This window comes from Oratosquilla oratoria, chromosome 44, assembly GCF_046742065.1.
Source record: "Oratosquilla oratoria isolate Oo_2021 chromosome 44, ASM4674206v1, whole genome shotgun sequence".
NCBI classification, from domain to species: domain Eukaryota; kingdom Metazoa; phylum Arthropoda; class Malacostraca; order Stomatopoda; family Squillidae; genus Oratosquilla; species Oratosquilla oratoria.
In genome coordinates, this window is record NC_134820.1 from 11,239,159 (window position 1) to 11,261,284 (window position 22,126).

The following is a 22,126-nucleotide window of genomic DNA, read 5'->3' on the forward strand; positions in this document are numbered from 1 at the left end:
TTGCTGCTGACATGTGAACAGTGTGCCACTTTTGGCTGCAGTGTCCGATTATGGTAGAGTACTACAGCATTATACTATGGTTTAGTTGCCTTCTTCCTCGCTTCCTTCATGTAATGCTTTGTTAAACAAAAAAGAAGTACATACCCTGTTCTAATCTCAGAGACTAAACTAACAACTTTATACAAACAAAATCAAAAGCTCAGACTGTTATTAATAGAAATGGAAGATGACACATGTGCTTAATAGGCTTATGCCCAGAAGCATTGGCTGGCATATTTTTGCAATCCAGAAACAACCATACCCTACTTCATGGCATGTTTTAATTATTTATAATTTAATTTTGAAGAAAGTAATGTTTTTTTTATGGATTTTGTTTATTAAAATGTCAGGTTGAAAAGTGGTGGTAATGCTCTCATCATAATTTACTTTGGATTTCATTAAGAGATCTAAATTTATTAATTATAGGATTCTGTCAATTTTTAGTTCTGACATTGTATCAGGTAAATGGCATTCTAAAGGTTAACTGTCAACATATTATGTAAATAGTATTGTAAGCATGTTCACATTTTCATGGAAGCTTATAATTGTAATACACATTTTGGTTTAATCATAGCTTTGCCTTCTGTTTTGGCAGCTGACTAAGTTAGTAATGCTGCTAAAACCAGCTGGGACCTGACATGTTCTCTAACGACCCTTGTTAATGGAAGCTCTCTAGCCATTAGCTGTGGCTGTAGGATGACACTGGACATTTGGCTTGGGATTGTGACACTCCTGAGATGAATGATAGTTATGGTATTAGTTTACTTTCCATCATTTAATAATTTTTTATGCCTTTTTTGCTCCATAGAGAAGTATTAGAAAAAAGAATTTATGCAAATTAGTAGAGTAAAGGTGCCTAGAGGGCAAGGAAGTCATGGTTGCCAGAACATCAGAAAGAACTTGCCAGAAATAAATAGGTTCTTTGGAGGGTAGGGGATAGTGCTCCTAAATGTACCCTTTGACTTTTTTGTGGGTTTATAATAATCCATATTTGAAATGTTATAGAGTGAGAAATGAGGTGAGGAGAATTGGGTGGAAAGGAAGTTGTTGTTGTTGTCGTTCCCTAGACTGTCTGTCCGAGCAGTCCTGTGGAAAGGAAGTTGGGAGATAGGGTTGATGAAAGAGTGTTGGGGTAGTTTGAACACATGAAAAGAATAGTGAAGAAAGATTAGTAAATAGGTGTGGAAGGAGTGAACATGAAGGGGCAACCAAGGATGAGATGGATGGATCGGGTAAAAGGGGAATGTTTGGTGAGGAAGGACGGGAGAGGACAGAAAATAGGGGTGAATGGAGAAGGTTGTGTATGGGTGATGCTGTGATGTATGAGGGAGAGTGGGTGGGGGATGAGGATTGAGGGAGTATGTGTGAAAAATACATTGATGTAGTCTGAAGGGATTTCTCCCTGTCTTCTCCATTTCTGCATGAGGGGTCGCTGATTTTATGAAGCAGCCTTGCTGTGTCTTGCAACACTCCTGACCCAGGGCAGTGGACAAGATGCAGGGATGACCCGTCATCCAGGAGGAACCAAGATAAGAGGGAGGGAGTAGGTGGATGAGAATGGAGTATGTGGGGATGGAATGGGTGGAAGTGGATTTTATGCCTTTGTTTTTTGGCTACCTCCCTTGTAAGGGGGGGAAAAGTCTTCGGTATACATATGTATGAAATTTATATTACCGAGTGAAATGATGTTTATTAGTTTTATTAATTTTGTCAGTTTATTGTCACAAACTTTTCACTCCCAGAGAGGGGGATATGTTTTTATGAAGGCTTATTTAAAGCTATCTATATATCGAGAGCTTATTTCCCCTTATAAAGGGAGGTAGCCAAGTCAAAGGCATGTACCTATTTCCACCAATTTCATTCCCCACCACACCTCCCATCCCAGCTCCTCATGGATGACAGGTCATCCCTGCATCTGCCAACTGCCCTGGGTTAAATGTGATGCAGCTAGACATTACATCCACAGTAAGGCTGGTTTACTTATCAGCAAGCTCCCTTCTCTGCCCTCTCGTGCAGAAAAAGAAAATACTGGGAGAAATCCCTTCAGGCTGCGTTAAAATGTCGTTCACACACAAGCAGGGAATTTAATGTAGTATACTCGTACCACAAACTTGCTTTGTCAGGTTGCCTTGAACCATCACTAAACCTGGCCTCTTGCCTAAGCAGCAATGCTGCTTGGCCAGAATTGTAGCAAGTGGTTGTGTGAATGATGTTTTGATGCAGCCCAAAGGGATTTCTCCCTGTCTTCTTTTCTGCATGAGGGGATGGAGAGGGTGGGTTGCTGATTAAGTGAATCAGCCTTGCTGTATTGCTTCTGATTCAGGGCAGTGGGCGAGATACAGAGATGATCCATCATCTATGAGGAGTTAGGATGATAGGAAAGAAAGGGTGGTGTGTGAAAGTACATGACTTTTAGGCTACTTCCCTGGTAAGAGGAAAAGCCCTTGGTATATAGATTGATTTTTAATGCATTTTCCTTGACTTATGGTAGGAGAGAATTAGAGATTGTTTTAAGAAACGATTAGACAACTTTATGGATGGGGATGACAGGTGGTGATGGATCCGGAGCTGCCTAGTGTAGGCCTTATGGTCTTGCAGTCTCCTTCATTCTTATGTTCTTATCCCATTTAGTCAAGACACAATGAGATCACTGTGTCAGCATACACCATCCCAGGGTGGGGTCAAGAAGAGGTAGTTACAGAAGTAGGAAAGAACAGTTTCAAGGTGACAGAATAAAGGAGGGATAGTTGTAGTACCAAGGTAAAATCATTCCTTTATGAGTAGAGAAACTTTACATGTAGACAAGTGATGTGTGGCTGTAGTCCATGGGAGGGCCCCAAAACTGTCACAAAAATATTGACTATACGTTACCATAGAGTAAGTACCCCACTAGAGGGTCCTGAGCAGTGAGGAAGGAGCTAGGAGCCAGAGATAACCCTTCATTCACAATGATTATCATAGAAGTGATAAATGCACATTGGGTGGGAGTGGGATGGGTGAAATGGTCAGTTAGTTAATTGTTGCATTGAGTTTCATCGAGTGGAAAAACTGTAGCCCCACAGTGGTTGGGTGAAGAAAACCATAGAATAAGGAGAGAAAAAAAATATTGTATGCTGGAAAATAAAAATTTACCATTGCATATCTCTTTGCTTGAAAAGTAGCAATATAAGCCATAAAAACCTCACTACCTTAGATTATGATGTAGTGGTACCTCGGGTAGAACTAGGAGTGGAAGAGGAATGGGGATGTTTCAAGGAGGGAGTCACAAGGTGTTCAAAGATGGTGTGTGGAACAAGGATGACAGGAGGAAATATAAGGAAGGGTAGTTGGTGGTGGGACGAGAAAGCAAAGAAGGTTGTAGAAGAGAAAAGACAAGCTTTCACAGATTGGTTACAAAATAGGATGAGAGAAGCATGTGAGAGGTGCAAATAAAGAGAAGTAAAGCATGAGGCAAAGAGGAGAGCAGATGTGAAATGGGGTAAGTGTATGACAAAAAAAATTGAAAGTAATAAAAATATATTTTTTGAAGGAAATTAAGAGAGGAAGAGGAGGCAAATCAAGTAGAGAAGAAAAGGTAAAAGGTGCAGAAAGATTAAGAATTGCTCTTGTGGTCCCAGTCTAGCTGTACATCTTGGAAGCTGTCTCTTTTAGCAAACAGGGATGGCCCACCTTCACCCAAATATGCCTAGGTGGGTGCTCAGTTTTCTCTGAAAGGGAATGTTGTTGTAATGTGGTGGTTAACTTTGTGTGTGTGTGTGCATTGAATCATTGTGTATGTGTATTAGGCTATGGACATACATAACATTGCATCAGAAGCTATACTATTAGTGTTCATTTTTGCATGTGAAGCAGGACTACCTGTGAATTACCCAAGAGTTTCATGATGACAGAAAACCAGAATGAGTGTATGACTACTAGTGTGGTGGTCAAGAATAACTTGAATGAAATCAGGGTATAGAGTAGGAAAAGATGAGAGGCAAAATTGGAAAAGCATTGTGGGATGGGTGAAAGAGATTTCAATAGTGATGTGGTAATTTGTGATGTGATAATAGAAACATGTAATAAGATGATGGTGGGGGTAGTAGATAGATTTGGAGTTGAAGACGGAAGTGGATAAATTGTATAGGTATGTACTTAGGGAGTGGGGCTGAGGCTAGTTACTGGTTTAACACTTGTTTTTCATGATTTCTAGGTTGAGTGTGAAGGGTGAGAGACTGGAGGATCTGGAGAGTTTTCATTATTTGGGGTCATATTTGGAAGTGAATAATTAAGTTCAGTAGATGTCAGGGTAAAATGAAGTGTTATGTGAAATAAATATAAGGAAATGGATGCAAAGAGGATTGTACCCTCAGCAGTCTTGTGGAGCAGAGATTTGGAATACAGTGGAACCTCGCTATTCATACACAATCCGTTCCAGGAGGCTGTTCGAATGGCGAATAATTTTTTCCCATATGATATAATGTAAATTGGATTAATCCGTTCCAGACCCACAGATTATTGCTTATTGTAATAATATTTTAAGCATAGAATACTTAAAAACTATGAAAAACAATAAATATACAGTACTGTATAGTACATGGAATAAAAAAAATCTAACTGGACTTTACCTGTACTGAGGTGAGCTGATGACATAAGTGGAAGGTGTAGAGGAGGAGGAGGGATGTTGTTACTGTTTGGAAGGGGAGTCACCTTCCATATAAACATCAGGTAATATCTCTAAAGGTGTTTTCTCTCTTTCAGGTATTCTTTCTTTTTTCTGTCTTTTTGCACTAAAAGAATCTTGGGATTCTTTCTTTAAAAACCTGTCCAATGTTGTCTGCCTTCGACGATTTCTCTGAATTTTTCTAAAATGGTCAATGACATTCTTATTGAACAAATTGATGCTTCTGTTGACCACAGCAGTGTTAGGATGCCATATTTCCACCACTCTCTTTTTTTTTTCTCCCAGTGATAACATACATATACCTACATATACCAAGGCTTTTTCCCCCTTCCAAGGGAGGTAGCCAAAAAGGGAAAGGCATAAAAACACTCCCACCCATTTCATCCCTAAATACACTCCACACCCCTCCCACCCTCCCTCTCATCTGAGCACCTCCTGGATGACGGGTCATCCCTGCACCCCGCCCACCGCCCTGGGTCAGAAGCAGTGTCGCAAGACACAGCACATCCACAGCAAGGCCGCTTCATTTAATCGGTGATAACACAGTTCTTTAATTTCTGCAGTGGAAATGCTTCCCTTACTACTTTCCTTCTCTGAAGAAGAAAGTTCTTCAACCACTTCTTCTTGCTGCTCCCTGTGCAGTTCTTGGAGTTCTTCAGTGTTCAGCTCATTTCTATGGTCTTCGACCAACTCCTCCACATCATCACTGTCTACATCCAGTCCCATGGACTTCCCCAGGGACACAATATCATCCACCACTACATGCTCCGTATGAAAGCCTTCAAAGTCTCTGGCTGCCACACAGTCTTGCCACAGATTCTTCCAGACAGAGTTCAGTGTCCTGAAAGAAACTTCCCCCCAGGCTTTGACTATTATCCTCAAACAATGAAGGATATTGAAATGGTTCTTCCAAAAGTCCCTGAGGGTTAGTTCTGTGTCAGAGGTCATTTCAAAGCACCTTTGAAAAAGTGCTTTTGTGTAAAGCTTTTTGAAGTTTGAAATGACCTGGATTAGAGGAGTGGTATTAGGGGACAAAAACCTCACTTGGATGAAGCTGTATTCACCCACCAGATCTTCCTCCAAGCCTGGAGGGTGAGCAGGAGCATTGTCCATTACCAGAAGGGCCTTGAGTGGTAAATTTTTCTGCTCTAGATATTTTTTCACACTCGGGGCAAACACTTCATATATCCACTCGGTGAAGAACTGCCTTGTTACCCAAGCCTTACTATTAGCCCTCCACATTACACTGAGTTTACTTTTTATAACATTATTTTTCTTGAACACTCTTGGGTTTTCTGAGTGGTAGACAAGCAAAGGTTTAATTTTGAGGTCCCCACTAGCATTAGCACACAACAAGAGTGTAAGCCTGTCTTTCATAGGCTTGTGTCCTGGCAATGATTTCTCCTCTTTTGTGATGTAGGTCCTCTTAGGCATCTTCTTCCAGAAGAGGCCAGTTTCGTCACAATTAAAAACTTTGTGAGGAGTAAATCCCTCACTCTCAACAAAGTTTTTAAATTCCCCCCAACAAACTTTTCAGCAGCATCTTTGTTTGCACTGGCAGCCTCCCCACACCTAACAACACTGTGAATGCCACTTTGTTTCTTAAATCAATCAAACCACCCCCTACTTGCTTTAAGTTAATCACTTTGTGCACTGGTTCCAGAGCTGTCTCACTTAAGGTCATCATGCAACAGCTTTGCTTTTTCACAAATTATTGTTTCAGAAATGCTGTCGCCAGCAAGTTGTTTTTCGTTAATCAAACTAACAAAAGTTTTTCCACTTGTTCAGTTATAGGTGACCTGTTCACAGCATGAACGGTCACTCCTTTTGCCACATTAGCCTCTTTTATTATGTCTTTATTTTTCAGTATAGACGATATGGTTGATTTCACCATGCCATACTGAGTTGCCAGATCAGAGATACGAGTTCCACATTCAACCTTCCAATGAGTTCTTTTTTCAATTCATTTGTCGTTCTCACTGCTTTCCTTTTAGGCTTGGTTGAATCACTAATCTTTTTTGGACCCATGGCTGCACTATTTTTAATAAAGATAACAAAAAATAGCAATAAAGTAGCACAAAGTTTCACGAAGCTTGCGTGGATGATGTGTAGTTTACGGAAGCTAGCACGAGACTAAGCTGAAGCGATCGCATGGCGTGACCAGTAACAAGGTGACGCTGTCCAAATTGCAGGGCAAGTATGAATGACGAGTTGAATTTTACCTTGGACAAGTCGGACAAATAATGAGTTGTACGAATAGAGAGGCGGGCAAATGGTGGGGTTCCACTGTATAAGGGAGGCAGAAAAGAAACGAATTGTGAGTATTGTAGAGGTGAGGCAGAGAATGGAGTTGGAAGGTAGATAAGTGCTGAGGTGGTTTGGGCATGTGGAAAGAATGGTGAAATACTAACAAAGAGTGTGAAAAGTATAAGTGGAGTGAGTGAGTGTGAGTTGAAGACCAAGAATGAGGTGGATGGGTAGGGTGAAGGGGGACTTGGATGCAAAAGGTATGTGTCAAGCAAGGAAGAAATAGTGCAGAGGATGGGGATTGTCATATTATAAAGTGGTGGAGGTATGTCAACTTTGGGTGTGGAAGTGCTGTGTTTTGCTGCAGTTTTTTACCAAAGCAAAGTGGTTGGGGGCGGGGATGTCCTTTCATCCACAAGGTGTTAAGATGGGAAGGTGAACAACTAGGTTAAATTTAGATGAATACATTGAGTCAGCCACCTTCATTATAAATGGGAAAAAATCTTTTGGAAGATACATATACCAAAGGTTTCCCCCCCTTAAAAACAGATGTACCCAAAGTCAAAAGGCATAATTCTATTCCCACCTGTCTCATCCCCCCCCCACTCTACTCCCATTCACCACCCCTCCCTCCATCTTTTCTTGGCCCCTGGATGATGGGCAATGATAATGTGGGGAAGATAGTAAACAAAAACTGATTAATGAGAGAGAAGAGTCAAGAGATATAAGGTATACCTTATTTCTCCATTTTAATATAGGGACACATGTATTGAAATAATTTAATTGGTTAGGGTTGGCAATTGCCCTGGCAGGCCTAATGTGACCATTATGCTTGAAAGAACACAGACTGTCACAATTGAACTTTGAAGGTCAGAAGTGTTTTGTCATAGAATTGATGGTGAAATCATATTACTAGTGTGCCAACTATTCAGGTTGCGTCATTTCAGTTTGTCATAATACCAATGTCCTTTGTCCACTTCTGCCAGTGTTATGCATGAGGCTGGAGGCAGACTTAACAGGCGTAGAGACATTCTCCCTCACAGATTTTAATTGAATTGCATTGCTTACACTTGCCTCCTGTTTTAATTGAGGTCTGGAGGTATTATCGCAGATTTTACCCTTCCTCACCCAGTTAAAACCCTTTAGATGAAGAAAATAGAGCACCAAGTTGTTAGTGGATCTAGTAGTGAATAAGGTTATTCAGAACCTGTAATGTTTTCAAGGGCAGTTATGCTTAAACTAACAATGTCCTCCTAATAGTTATGAAATATAAATAATGTATTCAATTTATAAATGGTTTTCGTAAATATTGCATCAATAAATTAGAAATAGTTTCCTTACCTAATATTATTCTTACAATCCACTAACTGAATATTCCCAAGTTGCTCATACAAGAGGAGAATTAAGGCAAGTGTAAAGTGATCATTCAATTAATATGTGGTGATGTGGCGCAGGCACCAGGATGAAGAGGAAGAAGGTTCCGGGTGCAAAGAATATCAAGATCAGACGTTATGTGAAGCCCAAGAATGCTGTCATGTGCTTGAATGAGTTGGTTCCTGGACTGAGCTATGCTGTTGAACAAGAGGGTGGAGTGCAGAATCCATTCTGCGTTTCTGTAGAGGTGGGACATGGTTTTATAAGCCTGAGTTAATTTTCTTTATTCCACCCTGGTACTGTTAGCATCCTAAATGCTTCCTGATGTTGCTCTTAAAACAGTTCTTCCGTTCCTTTGAATACATAATTACCCATACCTGTTCCTATATATTCTTCATAGTTATAACGCAGCTATCAACTGTCTCCTTACCACTAAATAAAGCTCTCCTTCCTCCAGCAAGCAAGCAAGCCAGCAAGTACCACCTTCCTTGTCATTTGACATGGCCATTCATATTGATCACTTAGCTATATCAATTATCTTCACAACTTGACTTAATTGCACACAATTGATCAACAGAATTGTCATTTCTGAGCTTGTAGTCAGAAATATTGATAATTAACTGATATATATACAGGTTTTATTTAAATCTTCAGTGTATTTTTATATATTATAGGCCCATTCTCCCACGTAAAGAGGGTGGTTGAGTCAAAACATACACTCCCTTCATATTTATGTAACATTTCTATCTCGACATCACATTGTTCCCAGCCACATTGCTGTCAAAGGTAATGCAGAATGACACAGCACTTCCACAGCATGGCCTGACAGCCAGAGCTGCTTTAACCCCACCACTTCATTACATGGTATACTTACACACACACACACACACACAAAGTCAGTCTAGAAAGTATCCAGCCATTATAAATATTTGGAGAAATGGTAGTGCAATCCTAACAAAAGTTGGCAGACACTGACAGAAAACCCTACTGCACATGCGTGAACTGTCATAGTTCCATGTGACAAGTCAGTTCCTGGCCACAGTTGAGTGAAGGTATGTATTGTTTGACCATCACATTGACAATGACTGAGCAAGTAGATGAAGGAATCTGTGTCAAGTTTTGTTGCAAACTTGAATATTTGTCAGCAGAAACTATTTGAATGATTAAGGCATTCCAGGATGATTCAATGAAGCACAGATAAAGATGTACAATTGCTTCAAAGAAGGCCAAGAATTTGTCAGAAGTGACCCGTGTTCTGTTGGGACTTCAACAAACAGAACACCTGAAAATGTTGAATGTGTGAAGACTGCAATAAATGAAAATCGGCGATTGACAGTTTGAGAATTAGAAGATGATCTTGGTATCCCACAGACAAGTGTTTAAAGAGATTTTGACAGAAGATCTTGGCATGACATGAGTGGTGGCAAAATTTGTCCCGCATCTCCTGACCCATGAGCTTCAAGATGCTACAAATTACTCGAATTTCCTTAAACAAGTAATAACTGGAGAGGAGTCATGGGTCTACGGCTATGACCCAGAAACAAAAGCCCAGTCTAGCCAATGGAAGTCACCTGCATCTCCATGTATGAAAAGGGCATGGCAAAGTCGAATCAAAGTCAGTCATGTTGACTTTTTTTTTATTATTATTATCAGGGTGTTGTCCACCGAGTATGCTCCTCAAGCCCAAACAATAACAAAGGAGTATTACATCAAAGTTCTTCGTGGTCTGAGAGATGCAATGAGAAGAAAATTGCCACAGCTGTGGGCTAGTGGTGACTGGATCCTTCCTCATGATAATGCAACTGCCTTCCTCACATGTTGTGCAGGTATTTTTGGCAAAACATTCCATCACTTAGCTCATTCAGCCCACTTACAGCTCAGATGCTCTGTGATTTTTTAATTTTCCCAAAGCTAAAATCACCATTAAGGAAAATTTCAGTCCATAGACAAAATTAAGAATACCAACTGAGGAAAATCCCAAAAGAGGACTTAGCAAAATGTTTTGAAACATGGAAGGGACACTGGGAGAAGTGTGAGGTCCGAAAGAGAGTAGGGCGCCATTGTCTTTAGAAACATTTCCTGAAATTGTAAATGGCTGTATACTTTCTGGACAGACATCATGTGTGTGTGTGTGTGTGTATATATATGTACACATCTACATATATATACAACAGATGCAGGAGAAGGCTGAAGATGCAGTTACCAAGGTAATAAAAAAGAAAAGGAAATTTAGTAAGAGAGACAGTAGACCAGAAAAAATGTATAATAATTTATGGTTTAAAGGAAAAACAACTGAAATTGGTTCCAGAGAGAAAAAGGGGACAAAGAATTGGCAAAAAGTGTTCTAAAAGAAGTACAGGACAGTGACAAAGAAATAGACAAGGAAATAGAAGTGCAAAGATTGGGTAAATATGTGGAAGGAGAAAGAAAAACTCAATCAATAAATATTGAATTGAGGTCACAAGTGGCAGTAGAAGAAATTTTAATAGGAAAACTGGCAAGAAGTAAACACTATAAAAATATATGGATAGACAGGAATGATGAAGAAAAGGAAAATTTTAGGACATTAAGAAATGAAGCTAGAGAAAAAACAAAGAGAACGGAGATAGAGAAAACCCAGTTCTAATGGAGAGGTGTTAGATATGAGACTGAAAAGGTGGTATATTCAAGAAAAAAATGAAAGATCTAGAAAGCAACATGGAAGTTGTAGAAAGTTAAAACTGGCATATACAAATATAAATGGTTTGATTTCAGGATTAAACAAACTAAACAATTATCTATTAGAAGCTAAACCAAACGTAATGGGAATTGTGGAGACAAAATTGAGAGGTCCATTAGTACCAAACAGCGTTGGACATGGATTACATAATCACTAGCTTAAAAATAGGAGAAACAGGGTGGAGGAGTCATGTTTCTAGTTAAGAAAAACTTGAATGTGACACAAGTTACATATGGAACGAACAGGGTAGAGAATACTGGAGATCACAATAAAAGTTGAAGATAATGACATGTAAAGCAGAAATTTTGCTGTGATTTATGTGCCCCCAAAAACATTGTCTTGGACAGAGAAAGATCACTTCGAAATGTTAAAGGATACTAAATCTTCATTAAATGAGATGCTAATGGATAGAAGTAACGCAGTACTCATGGGTGACTTTAATTGCAAAGAAATGGTGGGAAGAGATGACAACGAAAGGTGGAGAAGACATGACCATGGAACATACAATGGGTAAAGGAGAACACTATTTAGAAATAATGAAGAACCATCAAGACTAGATCTAATATTTATGTCAGAAACTGAAATTAAATTGAATACAAGACACTAATTGCAAAGAGTGACTGTATACTACTTGAATTAGAAGAGGAAATATGTATATAAAGGGAAATGAGGAACACAGAAAGGGCAGAATGATGTATAGCAAAGCAGACTTTGAGAAACTTAAGAAATTTCTTCTTGAAGCAAACTGGGAAAAATTCTACAAAGATGAAACACAAATGGTAGAAAAATAGATGATTCTGATGAAGATTTATAAAGGAGTGGGAAAATATGTACCAAAGCTAAAACAAGAGAGGGTGTACATAAAATGCTGGTTCAATAGGGGGAGTGAAGCAAAAGATAGAAGAGACAGAGTTTGGAAGAGACGGGAAACCTAGAAAATGGCAGTTATATGTTAACCAAAGAAACAAATATGTTAAAATATGTAGGGAAGAAAAATGTAAATATGAGAAAAACATAATAGATAAATGTAAAGATCAGCCAAAACTATTCAATAGATATATAAATGAGAAACTGAAAACCAAACGGAAAATAATGAAACCACACCAAGGGAATACCGAATACATAGAAGATCCCAAAATGGTAGAGGTTATGTGCAAACATTGTTAGTCAGTTTTCACCCGAGAAAAAGTTAAATCACAGGTTGAAGGGAGAGAAATGACCCCCCATGAAGGATATAATAATATGGAAAGAAATAATGTATCAAATAACAAACCTTGGTGTCAGAAAATTACATGGCCTGGATGGAATAGCAAATTGGATAATAAAAGAATGTAAAGAAGAACTAGTATACAAAATATGTTGCTCATTCAAAGAAGGAAAAATGACACAATACTGGGAAAATGCTGATATTGTACCAATAAAGGAGGAAATAAGGAAGACTCAACAAATTACAGACTGGTTTCCGAGACAGTTTGGAAGATCTTGCACCACAAATTTGATCTGCTTTTACTCGAGGCTACTAGATTTAATACAAGAAAGGGATGGATGGGCCAATTGCACTTTCCTAGATCTACAAAAAGCTTTTGTTAAAGTCCCTCACAAAAAACTATTAATAATGGAAACCATAGGAGGGATACAAGGTAAAATACTGCAGTGGATGGAGGACTTTTTGTATGAAAGAAGGATGAGGGTAGTGCTCAGAGACAAGACTTCTTTGGGAAGAGGCAATTAGTGGAGTCTCACAAGGATTAATGCCGGCTTCAATAATGTTTGCCAAAATGTGAATGGCATGGATGAGGGAGTGGAATGTTATGAGTTTTGCAGATGATGCAAAACTGTTGAAGAAAGTGAGAACTGAAACGGACTGTGAATCATTACAGAGATCTAAACAGGGTTTGGGAATGGAGTCTGAAGTGGGGAGTGAAATTCAACACAGAAAAATGGAGTTTGGAAAAAGTAAAAGGATGTCTGAAAGATATAAAATTGGTGAAAAAGAAGTTAAGAAGGAAGAATCTGAAAAAGACCTGGGAGGGATTATCACAAAAGATATGTCCCCAGACAAACGTATAAACAAGATTGTTGGTGAAGCCTATAACTTACTGAGAGCAATAAAAGTGTCTTTTACCTACTTGGATGAAGAAATGGTAAGGAAATTACTCGTCACAATGATAAGGCCTAAATTGGAATATGCAGAGACACTGTGGTCACCCAATACAAAAAGAATATTGAGAGAATCCAGAAACCAGCTATGAGGATGGCCCCAGAACTTAAAATATTCATATGAAGAAAGATTTATAAAATTGGATTTGCTGACAGGAACAGAGGAGAGAAAGAGGTAACTTGTTGACCATCTATAGAATTATGAAGGGCATGGAAGTTCTTGACAGACAAAGATTTGCTAAATTAGGATAGGAGAAACACACGAGGACATGGAAAGAAGCTTAAAAAGGACAATTATAGAAGAGACCTGAAAAAGAACAGCTTTCCCTACAGAGTTGTAGATGTATGAAAAAACTGTGTGCAAAAACAACACGGGAATTTAAGAATTGGATATGGAGAGATACAAAGATAGGACACCACGAGCTTAGCTCCCCATTCCTGTAAGATACAACTAGGTAAATATATGTGTATATATATATAAGTAAAGGTTGTAGAAGAGAAGAAACGCATTCACAGATTGGTTGCAAAAGAGTATGAGAGAAACAGAGAGAAGAAAAGTAAAGCATAAGATAAAGGAGAGCAGATGTGAAATGGGGTAAGAGTATTATAGAAAATTTGGAAAGTAATAAAAATCTGTTTTAGAGGGAATTTAAGAGAGGAAGGGGGGGGGTGGCAATTATATGAAGCAGCCTTGCTGTATCTTGCATTGCTTCTGACCCAGGGCAATGGGCAAGATAGTGGGATGACCCATCATCCAGGAGGAGCCAAGAAGGGAAAGGAAGGGGTTGACTGTGAGTGGAGGATGTGGAGATGGAATGGGCGGGAGTGGATTTTATACTTTTCTCACCTCTCTCTCTCTCTCTCTCTCTCTCTCTCTCTCTCTCTCTCTCTCTCTCTCTCTCTCTCTCTCTCTCTCTCTCTCTCTCTCTCTCTCTCTCTCTGTGTGTGTGTGTGTGTGTGTGTGTGTGTGTGTGTGTGTACATATACCAGTAGCTTTTCCCCCCTTATATAGGAGGTAGCCATATATATGGAGGTGGATGTATGTCTTTGACTTTGGCTACCTCCCTTGTACAGGGGAAGAAGCACTTGGTGTATGTGTATATATATATATATATATATATACTGTATGTATACACATATACATATAACAAAGGCTTTTTCCCCCTTACAAGGGAGGTAGCCAAAAAACAAAGGCATAAAATCAACTCCCACCCATTCCATCCCCATATACTCCACTCCCATCCACCCCCTACCTTCCTATTATCTTGGCTACTCCTGGATGATGGGTCATCCCTGTATCTTGCCCACTCCCCTTGGTCAGAACCAATGTAGCAAGACACAGCATTTCCACTGCAAGACTGTTTCATTAAATCGGCAAACTCCCCTGTCCCCTCATGCAGAAATGGAGAAGACAAGAGAAGTCCCTTTGGGCTGTGTCACTTTATTTTTCACACATACTCATTCACTCCCCATGCCCCACTCACTCCCTTTCATGCATTACATCATCATCCATACACAACCATTCTCCATTCACCCCTATCTTCTGTCTTCGCCCATCCTTTCTCAACAGACAATCTTCTCTTTCCCTATGCCTTTACCCCATTCATCCATCTCATCCTTGTTCGCCCCCTCATGTTCATTCCTTCTACCTCTGCCTTCCACACCTCTTTTACTAATCTTCACTCATTTTTTCCATGTTTCCAAACCATTCCAATACTCTTTCATCAACCCCATCTCCCAACTCCCTTTCCATCCCCGTTCTCACCTTCTCGCTCTATCCAACCTAGTAACCCCTATCATACTTCTCGGGTACCTCATCTCAAACACATTCAAACTCCCCTCTTCTTTTCTTATGTTCCATGTTTTTGCTCCATACATTGCTGCTGGCACAAATATACATAAATATACCAAAGGCTTTTTTTCCCCTTACAAGGGAGGTAGCCAAAAATAAACAAAGGCATAAAAACCACTCCCACCCATTCCATCCCATCACACTCCATTTCCCTCCACCCTCTTCCCTCCCTCTTATCTTGGCACCTCCTTGATGACGAGTCATCCCTGTATCCTGTCCACAGCAAGGCTGCTTCATTAAATTGGCAACCCCTACTCTCTGTCCCCTCATGCAGAAAAGGAGATGGGAAGAAATCCCTTCGGGCTGCATCAAATTATTTCTCACACATACTCCCTCACCCACCCATTCCACCTCATGCATCACAGCATCATCCATATACAACCATTTTCCATTCACCCCTGTCTTCTGTCCTCTCCCATCCTTCCTCAATAGACATTCCCCTCATTCCCAAAGCCCCTTTTACCCCATCCACCCAATTCATCCTAGGTCGACCCCTCATGTTCACTCCTTCCACCTCTACCTTCCACACCTCTTTTACCATCTTCTCTTAGCATCCATTCCCAATTATCTTTTTCTCATTACAATTTTTAATCCCCCAAGGCATTTACTTGCTTCTCTCAATCTACATTTGACCTCCACCTCCTTTCCTCCCTTTCCTGCCACATGTGCACTCAAGTATCTAAAACTATCCACTTCCTTCAGTCTCTTCCTTTATAAGTTCCAGTCTGCTGCCACTTTATCCCCTTGTACATCTTATCTTACTTTTACCCACATTTATCTTCAACTTCCTTCTTTCTCATACCTTCCCAAACTCTGTCACTAACTTCCTCAATCTCTCCTCTTATCCTGGTACAAGCACAGTGTTGTCAGCTAACAACTGGCTTATCTCCCACTTTTCTCCGTTTTCTTTAACCATCTCCAATCTCCAACCCATTACCCTTGCATTTACATCTTGCACCACCCCATCCATGTATAAATTGAACAGCCAAGGTAACATAACACATCCTTGGTGAAGTCCCACCTTTACCTCAAACCACTTTCTCTCCATTTCTGATTATAACAAAAGCTCTACTACTGTCGTAAAAACTCTTAACTGCTCTTTAAAGCTTTCCTCCTTTCCCATATATCTGTTAAACCTCCCACAGTGCCTTTTCCAAATCCATAAAGCACCAAAATTCATCCTTACATTTTCCCAAAGCTGTCTCTCATATGTCTTACCACAAAAATGTGATCTACGCAACCCTTGTCCTAAACCCACACTGTTCCTCACCAGTTACTCCCTCTGCTCTTCTAATCCTCTTAATAAAGACCTTCCCATAAGCCTTCCCAACTACACTTAACAAATTGATCTCTCTGAAACTGCTACACTCACTCATGTCCCCTTTTCCCTTGTAAAGTGGAACTATACAGGCACTCCTCCTGTCCTCCGGCACTAACCTCTCTTAAATGTTAATTGACCTCACCAGCCAGTGACACCCATCCAACCCAGGTGCCTTACCTGCTCTCATGTTATTAACAACTGTTTCGCTTCATCTTTCCTTATTTCTCCTCCATTTTTCTCCATCACTGTCATTTTCATAGTGCTTCCCACTGCAATTACCTTTCCTCCCAATCCTCCACATTTAGCAAGTCCCAAAAACACTGTTCATCATCCTCTTACTGCCATTTCTTCCATTATTATCTCTCTCTGCACCTTTTACCTTTTCTTCTCTATTTGATTCACCTCTTCCTCTCTTAATTTCTTTTGAAAACATCTTTTTATTATTTTCAAAATTTTCTGTCATACCCATACCCCATTTCACATCTGCTCTCTTCATTGCCTCCTTTATCTTATGTATACATATATATATTTAATATTCTTTCTGCCTTGGTTCTTAATCCTCGTACATCCAAAGACCTCTTTACCTCATCAATCCATGTCTCTTGATCATCTTCTAAAGTTCCCTTCCCCCCCCCTTCTCTTTTCCACACACTTCTCTGTAGTTTTTCTTCGCACATTCTTTCCACATGATCAAACCTTGCCATGTTTTTCTGGTATAATAATTATTGCCTTGATTTTCACAGAGTGGAAACTCGCATCCCTAATGTAGCTGGCATTAATTCTTGGGTTCCATTGATTTCCCTGCTAGTGGTAGTTCGGCAAAGTCTTTGCTACCCCCCCCCCCTTCTAAACCCAGTACCCTCACTTCCTGTAGGTGCATTGGCACCCATTCTGGACTAGGCCTGCCCAAGAAAGCTCTCTATTGACTTTGACTATATTTAATTTTCACATAAAGTAAATGGACAATCTATGATTGTTGCCACAATACAAGCCAGCATGGAAACAATTCAACAAAAATGGACAACATTCTAATATTTATCCTAAAAAAGATCTGTGGAAGTGCCCAAGGCCACTAGTAGTCAGCTCTCCTTGTGTGACAAGGTTGAAGAAATACAGTTGAAATTGATAGACTTTTGGCCCAGTCTGGAGACCTCCTTCATGACTGCACCTCCAGTTGGAGGTGAGAATGTTGACAGTTTTTGAAGATTGACAGCAGAAAGATAATTCTCTTTTGATGTTTGTCCAGCAAGACCACCTCTTTGAGGTATCCATTTTGTTTGCCTTTTCTAGTATATAGAATTAGATGTCATTTCTAGTAAGGGAGTTAAGTGCAAGAGTGCTAAGCAGAGGTGTGGGTTTGGTGGGTGAAAATGGAAGGACATTGTAAGTGAACCAATTGTTATTTGTAGGTAACTGCCATTTTGCCTAATTTTGAAAAGAGAATGAAATGGCTGGTTTTAGAATGTGAGAGAATGGGTTAAGTGGTTTAAAGAAAAATAATGGTGGCAGGTTGATTGTGAATGTGAAGGGTGAGAGGTTTGAGGAAGTGAAAAGCTTCAGATATTTGAAATTGCATGTGGCAGTGAATGGAGGAGTGGATATGGATGTGCATTGTAGAGTAAAGGAAGCAGGTAAATTTTGGGGTGGAATAAAGGTTATTTCAAGGAATTGATATTTAGTGGTGAATGTAAAGAAAATGGAGAGTGATTATACCTATTGCACTCTGTGGAATAGAGAGACAGACTATAAAGTAGGCAGAAAAGAAGAGACAGGATGTTTTTGCAACGAAATGTTTGAGAAATATGATAGACATTACAAGAACGGTTTGAGTTAGAAATGAGGCAGAGAAGGTGCTGGGATTAGCTGTTGAAAAGGATAGGTCAGAGTGCAGAGGTAGCTCTGGTATATGAAAATTATTAAAAGAGGGAAAAATTAGAAAGCAGAATTGGATGGGGGTGAGCTTGAGAGAAATACTAGGAATTGTATGGATAAATGTGGTAAAGGTGGCTTTGATTCAAAATATAAAAAATAAATCATACGAAAATTGAGTAAAACATATGAATCTGTTTTCCCTAAAAAAGCATAGATTCAGAGGTGACTTGATACAGGTCTTTAAGATTCTAAAGGGACAACATGAAAAGTGACAAAATTTTTACACTGAGAATCCGACAAGATATAATTGTCTCAAACTGTCAGGATATACATTTAATTTGGAAGTGGGTAGAAACAACTTTGCCAACCTTATAGTTAATGAATGGAATAAGTTTCCAGCAGAGGCAGTGCAATGTAGTTCAGTTCAAAGCTTAAGATTCATTTAGATAAACACCTAAGCCAGATGGTGTAATAACTTCCATTTATTTTATATTATTTGTTTGTTATTGTCTTTATTATTATTTGCTTGATTTTCATTTATTACACTGGGGAACACTCATTTTGTTGCATTTAAAAAAAGACTTTTCTATAGTCAACTTGAGTGTGCTGATTTCAAATCTGAAGTCGGGTTTTGTCTGCAAGCTACAGATTTTATGCAATTTGACATTTTTATTTATTTTATAAATTTTCGTTATTATAGGAAATTGCAATATCAGCCACAATTCTTTTGTTCACTTGAATCTTAAAACAGTATGAAAGCCATTTCTGTACATTTATTAAGGCAAAAGAAACAGAACATTAACAGAACATCTATCCCAAAGTTAGATTAGCATCCTTCAGAACATCACCACAGCTGATGGAAGCTTATCAATTTCTTTGTGTATTTTTTTCAGGCAGGAATTTGCGTTTGTAACTTTTGCGTTTGTACATTTCATCTGGGCAATTTCGTTTAATGCTCCAGCAGTAGTCAGCCATCATACTTTTGTCCCAGTGCCCTTGGTAGCGTTCTTCCATGATCTTTAGGTCTTGGTGGAATCGTTCTCCTTGTTCGTCACTCACAGCCCCCAGGTTGTCAGGGAACTGATCAAGGTGGCTGTTCAAAAAATGAAGCTTGATGCTCATGTTGCACCCGAGATCACGAAAAGCGAGGAGCATTCTGTTCATAAGTTCACTGTAGTTCTCCGCCTTATTGTTTCCAAGGAAGTTCTGAACGACTGCCACAAAGGATAACCATGCTGCCCTTTCTAAAGCGGTCATCTTAGCAACAAACTGATCATCACAAATTAGGGTTCGAATCTGTGGGCCATCAAACACGCCTGCTTTGATCTTCTCAAATGATAACCCTGGTAAAGCTGTGATGATGTGTTGGAAACATTCACCTTCGGTTTCCAGTGCCTTGACAAATTGTTTCATCAAACCTAATTTGATGTGAAGAGGAGGAAAGATGATCTTATCTCTGTTTACAATTGGGTCTTGTATGATATTTGGCATGCCTGCTTCAAGGGTGTCACGAATAGGCCAGTCCTTCTGGACCCAATGTCTGTCTCGTGCTCGGCTGTCCCACATACAGAGGAAACATGGAAACTTGGTGAAACCTTTCTGTTGTCCAAGAAGAAAGTTGACCATCTTTAAGTCTACACAAATTATTCAATTGTGCTCATGATACTTTAATAAGTCCATGACCATTCTCATATCATCATAGTCTTCCCGCAAATGCACTGAGTGACCGACAGGTACTGCTCCATAAACATTGCCATTATGTAAAAGAACACACTTTAGACTGCGTTTTGAACTGTCTAAAAAGAGTCTCCATTCAGCAGGACTATAGTAAGGTACACCCAGTTCTTTGAGAAGCCCTGGGATGTCATGGCAGTAAACAAACTGTCTGTCTTTTGAAAAGAAGGTCACAAAAAGCTGGTCACGCTTTCTAAAATATGATACTTTAACAGAGTGATCAACAAGATTTCTGCCTTGTAATCTTAATGCCAAAAGCTCTGCTGCTTTCTTTGAAAGACCTAAATCCCGCACTAAATCATTCAGTTCAGCCTGGGGAAGAGGCTTAGGGACGGGGAAAGGTTCAGTGTCTGAAGAACAGTCCTCCGATTGTGAACACTTTTCTGACAATTCACTGTCACAACTATCTTGCTGGCTTGTATCATGTCCAATGTCTTTATCGTCCAATGAAGGCAAGCCTTTGAAAACTTGAACAGGTACTTCTTCAGAGTGCGGAACAGGCCGAATAGCTGAGGGAATGTTCGGATACGTAATCTTATGTCGGTTTTTCTTCCCAACACCCGTTGTGTTTACCATGCAGAAATAACAGTCAGTTACATGGTTGGTGGATTCGCGCCAAATCATTGGAACTCCAAAAGGCAGACCTTTGCGTTTTCCTTTGGTCCAGTCTCGAAGCATTTCCTCACAATTGTGGCACACAACATGAGGAGCCCATTGCTTGTCTTGATCACCAAGATGAACTTCAAAATATGCCTTGTAGGCACGCTTGACGAACGAGGATATGTTACGTCTCTGACGATTGAGTGTGTAGCATCCACATATGTAGCAGAAGGCATCAGGCTTGTTTCTGCAATGATGTCTCATTCTGGAAGCCATGTTTGAACTGAAACAAAAGAAGAATGATCAAAATATTAGAAGCTATCTATATATATGGACGTTAAAATGCTTATACATGGTTTACGCAAGTTCACATATGTACAATTTCATTAACCTCAAATTGCATACAAACTAGAGCTTGTAGAGAAAAACTAATTTCAGATTTGAAATCAGCGCCTAAAACTCTTTCAAAATCCGTTAAAATATCCAATGCAACTCAAAGTTACTGAAAAAATGTTCCCCTGTGTTATTAGATATATGTCAATTTACTATTATTTACTATTTACCTGTTTGTTTATTATTTAACTATACCTATGCATTTGTTTTATTTATATTATTATAATTTTAATTATGTTTTTTTATTTATCATTTATACATACATACATACATTTATATATATATATATATATGATTTTTTTTTTTTTTTTTTTTTTTTTTTTTTTTTTTCCTCCATCCAACATAGTTATGGACCAGAAGGTCTCCCGTCGGCATGCTCCGCCTTTGTGGTCCTTTGTGATTTGTAAAAAAGTTATTATATATATATTTGCATCCAACCTAGATATGGACCAAATGGTCTCCTGTCAGCATGCTCCACCTTTGTAATCCATTGTAATCAATCCAAAGCAATTTGGCTTTAGACACGGAAGATCATGTGCCACTAACTTGATATGCTTTTACTCGAGGCTAATAGAAATAATGGAAGAAAGGGATGGATGGGCTGATTGTGCTTTCCTAGATTTACAAAAAGCATTTGATAAAGTATCACACAAAAAGCTACTAAGAGAAATCTAAATAATAGGTGGTGCACAAGGAAAATTATTGAAATGGATGGAAGATTTCTTGTACTTGGAGACAAAAACTTAAAAACTTGACCTGGGAAGAAAAGATAAGTGGAGTCCCACAAGGTTCTGTATTGGTTCCAATAATGTTTGCCATATATATAAATGACATGGATGAAGGTGTGGAATGTTATATGAACTTCTTTGGAGATGATGCAAAACTACTAAAGAAAGTAAGTACTGGTATAGAGAAAGACTGTGACTCACTACAGAAAGGCCTGGAGAAAGTCAGGGAATGGAGTCAGAAGTGTGAAGTGAACTTCAGCATCAAGAAATGTAGTATAATGGAGTTTGGAAAAAGTAAAAATAGAATATCAGGGCAATATTAAATTGGTACAAAGGAAGTAAAAAAGTTGACTCCGAAAGGGACCAAGGAGTAATTATCAGCAAAGACATGTCACCAGACAAGCATATCAACAAAACAGTTGGA

The 22,126-nt window shown here is 39.2% G+C and overlaps 2 protein-coding genes across 3 annotated transcripts in view; one reads left to right on the forward strand and one right to left on the reverse strand.

Annotated features, from left to right (window-relative positions):
- Positions 1 to 22,126, forward strand: part of LOC143022169 (double-stranded RNA-specific editase 1-like) — a 42,001-nt gene that overhangs the window by 957 nt on the left and 18,918 nt on the right. For both annotated transcript variants that reach the window (XM_076180270.1, XM_076180268.1), the window contains exon 4: positions 8,404 to 8,570. In XM_076180270.1, the coding sequence (XP_076036385.1) occupies positions 8,404 to 8,570 (167 nt within the window). The remainder of the gene's footprint in view (positions 1 to 8,403; positions 8,571 to 22,126) is intronic.
- On the reverse strand, positions 636 to 8,397 carry LOC143022170 (uncharacterized). Its single transcript, XM_076180271.1, has 2 exons — positions 5,969 to 8,397; positions 636 to 5,660 (listed from the first exon to the last, which is right to left on the reverse strand). The coding sequence occupies exons 1-2, from the start codon at positions 6,043 to 6,045 to the stop codon at positions 5,180 to 5,182; spliced, it is 558 nt and encodes a 185-aa protein (XP_076036386.1). The 5' UTR covers positions 6,046 to 8,397; the 3' UTR covers positions 636 to 5,179.

What these genes read in the sequence shown, in the direction of transcription:
- LOC143022170 (XM_076180271.1), bottom strand. Translation starts at nt 6,045, where the DNA reads ATGCTAGTGGGGACCTCAAAATTAAACCTTTGCTTGTCTACCACTCAG. An exon ending in GAGTGTTCAAGAAAAATAAT is followed by an intron (nt 5,661 to 5,968) that starts GTTATAAAAAGT and finishes ACTTTTTCAAAG; the next exon opens with GTGCTTTGAAATGACCTCTG.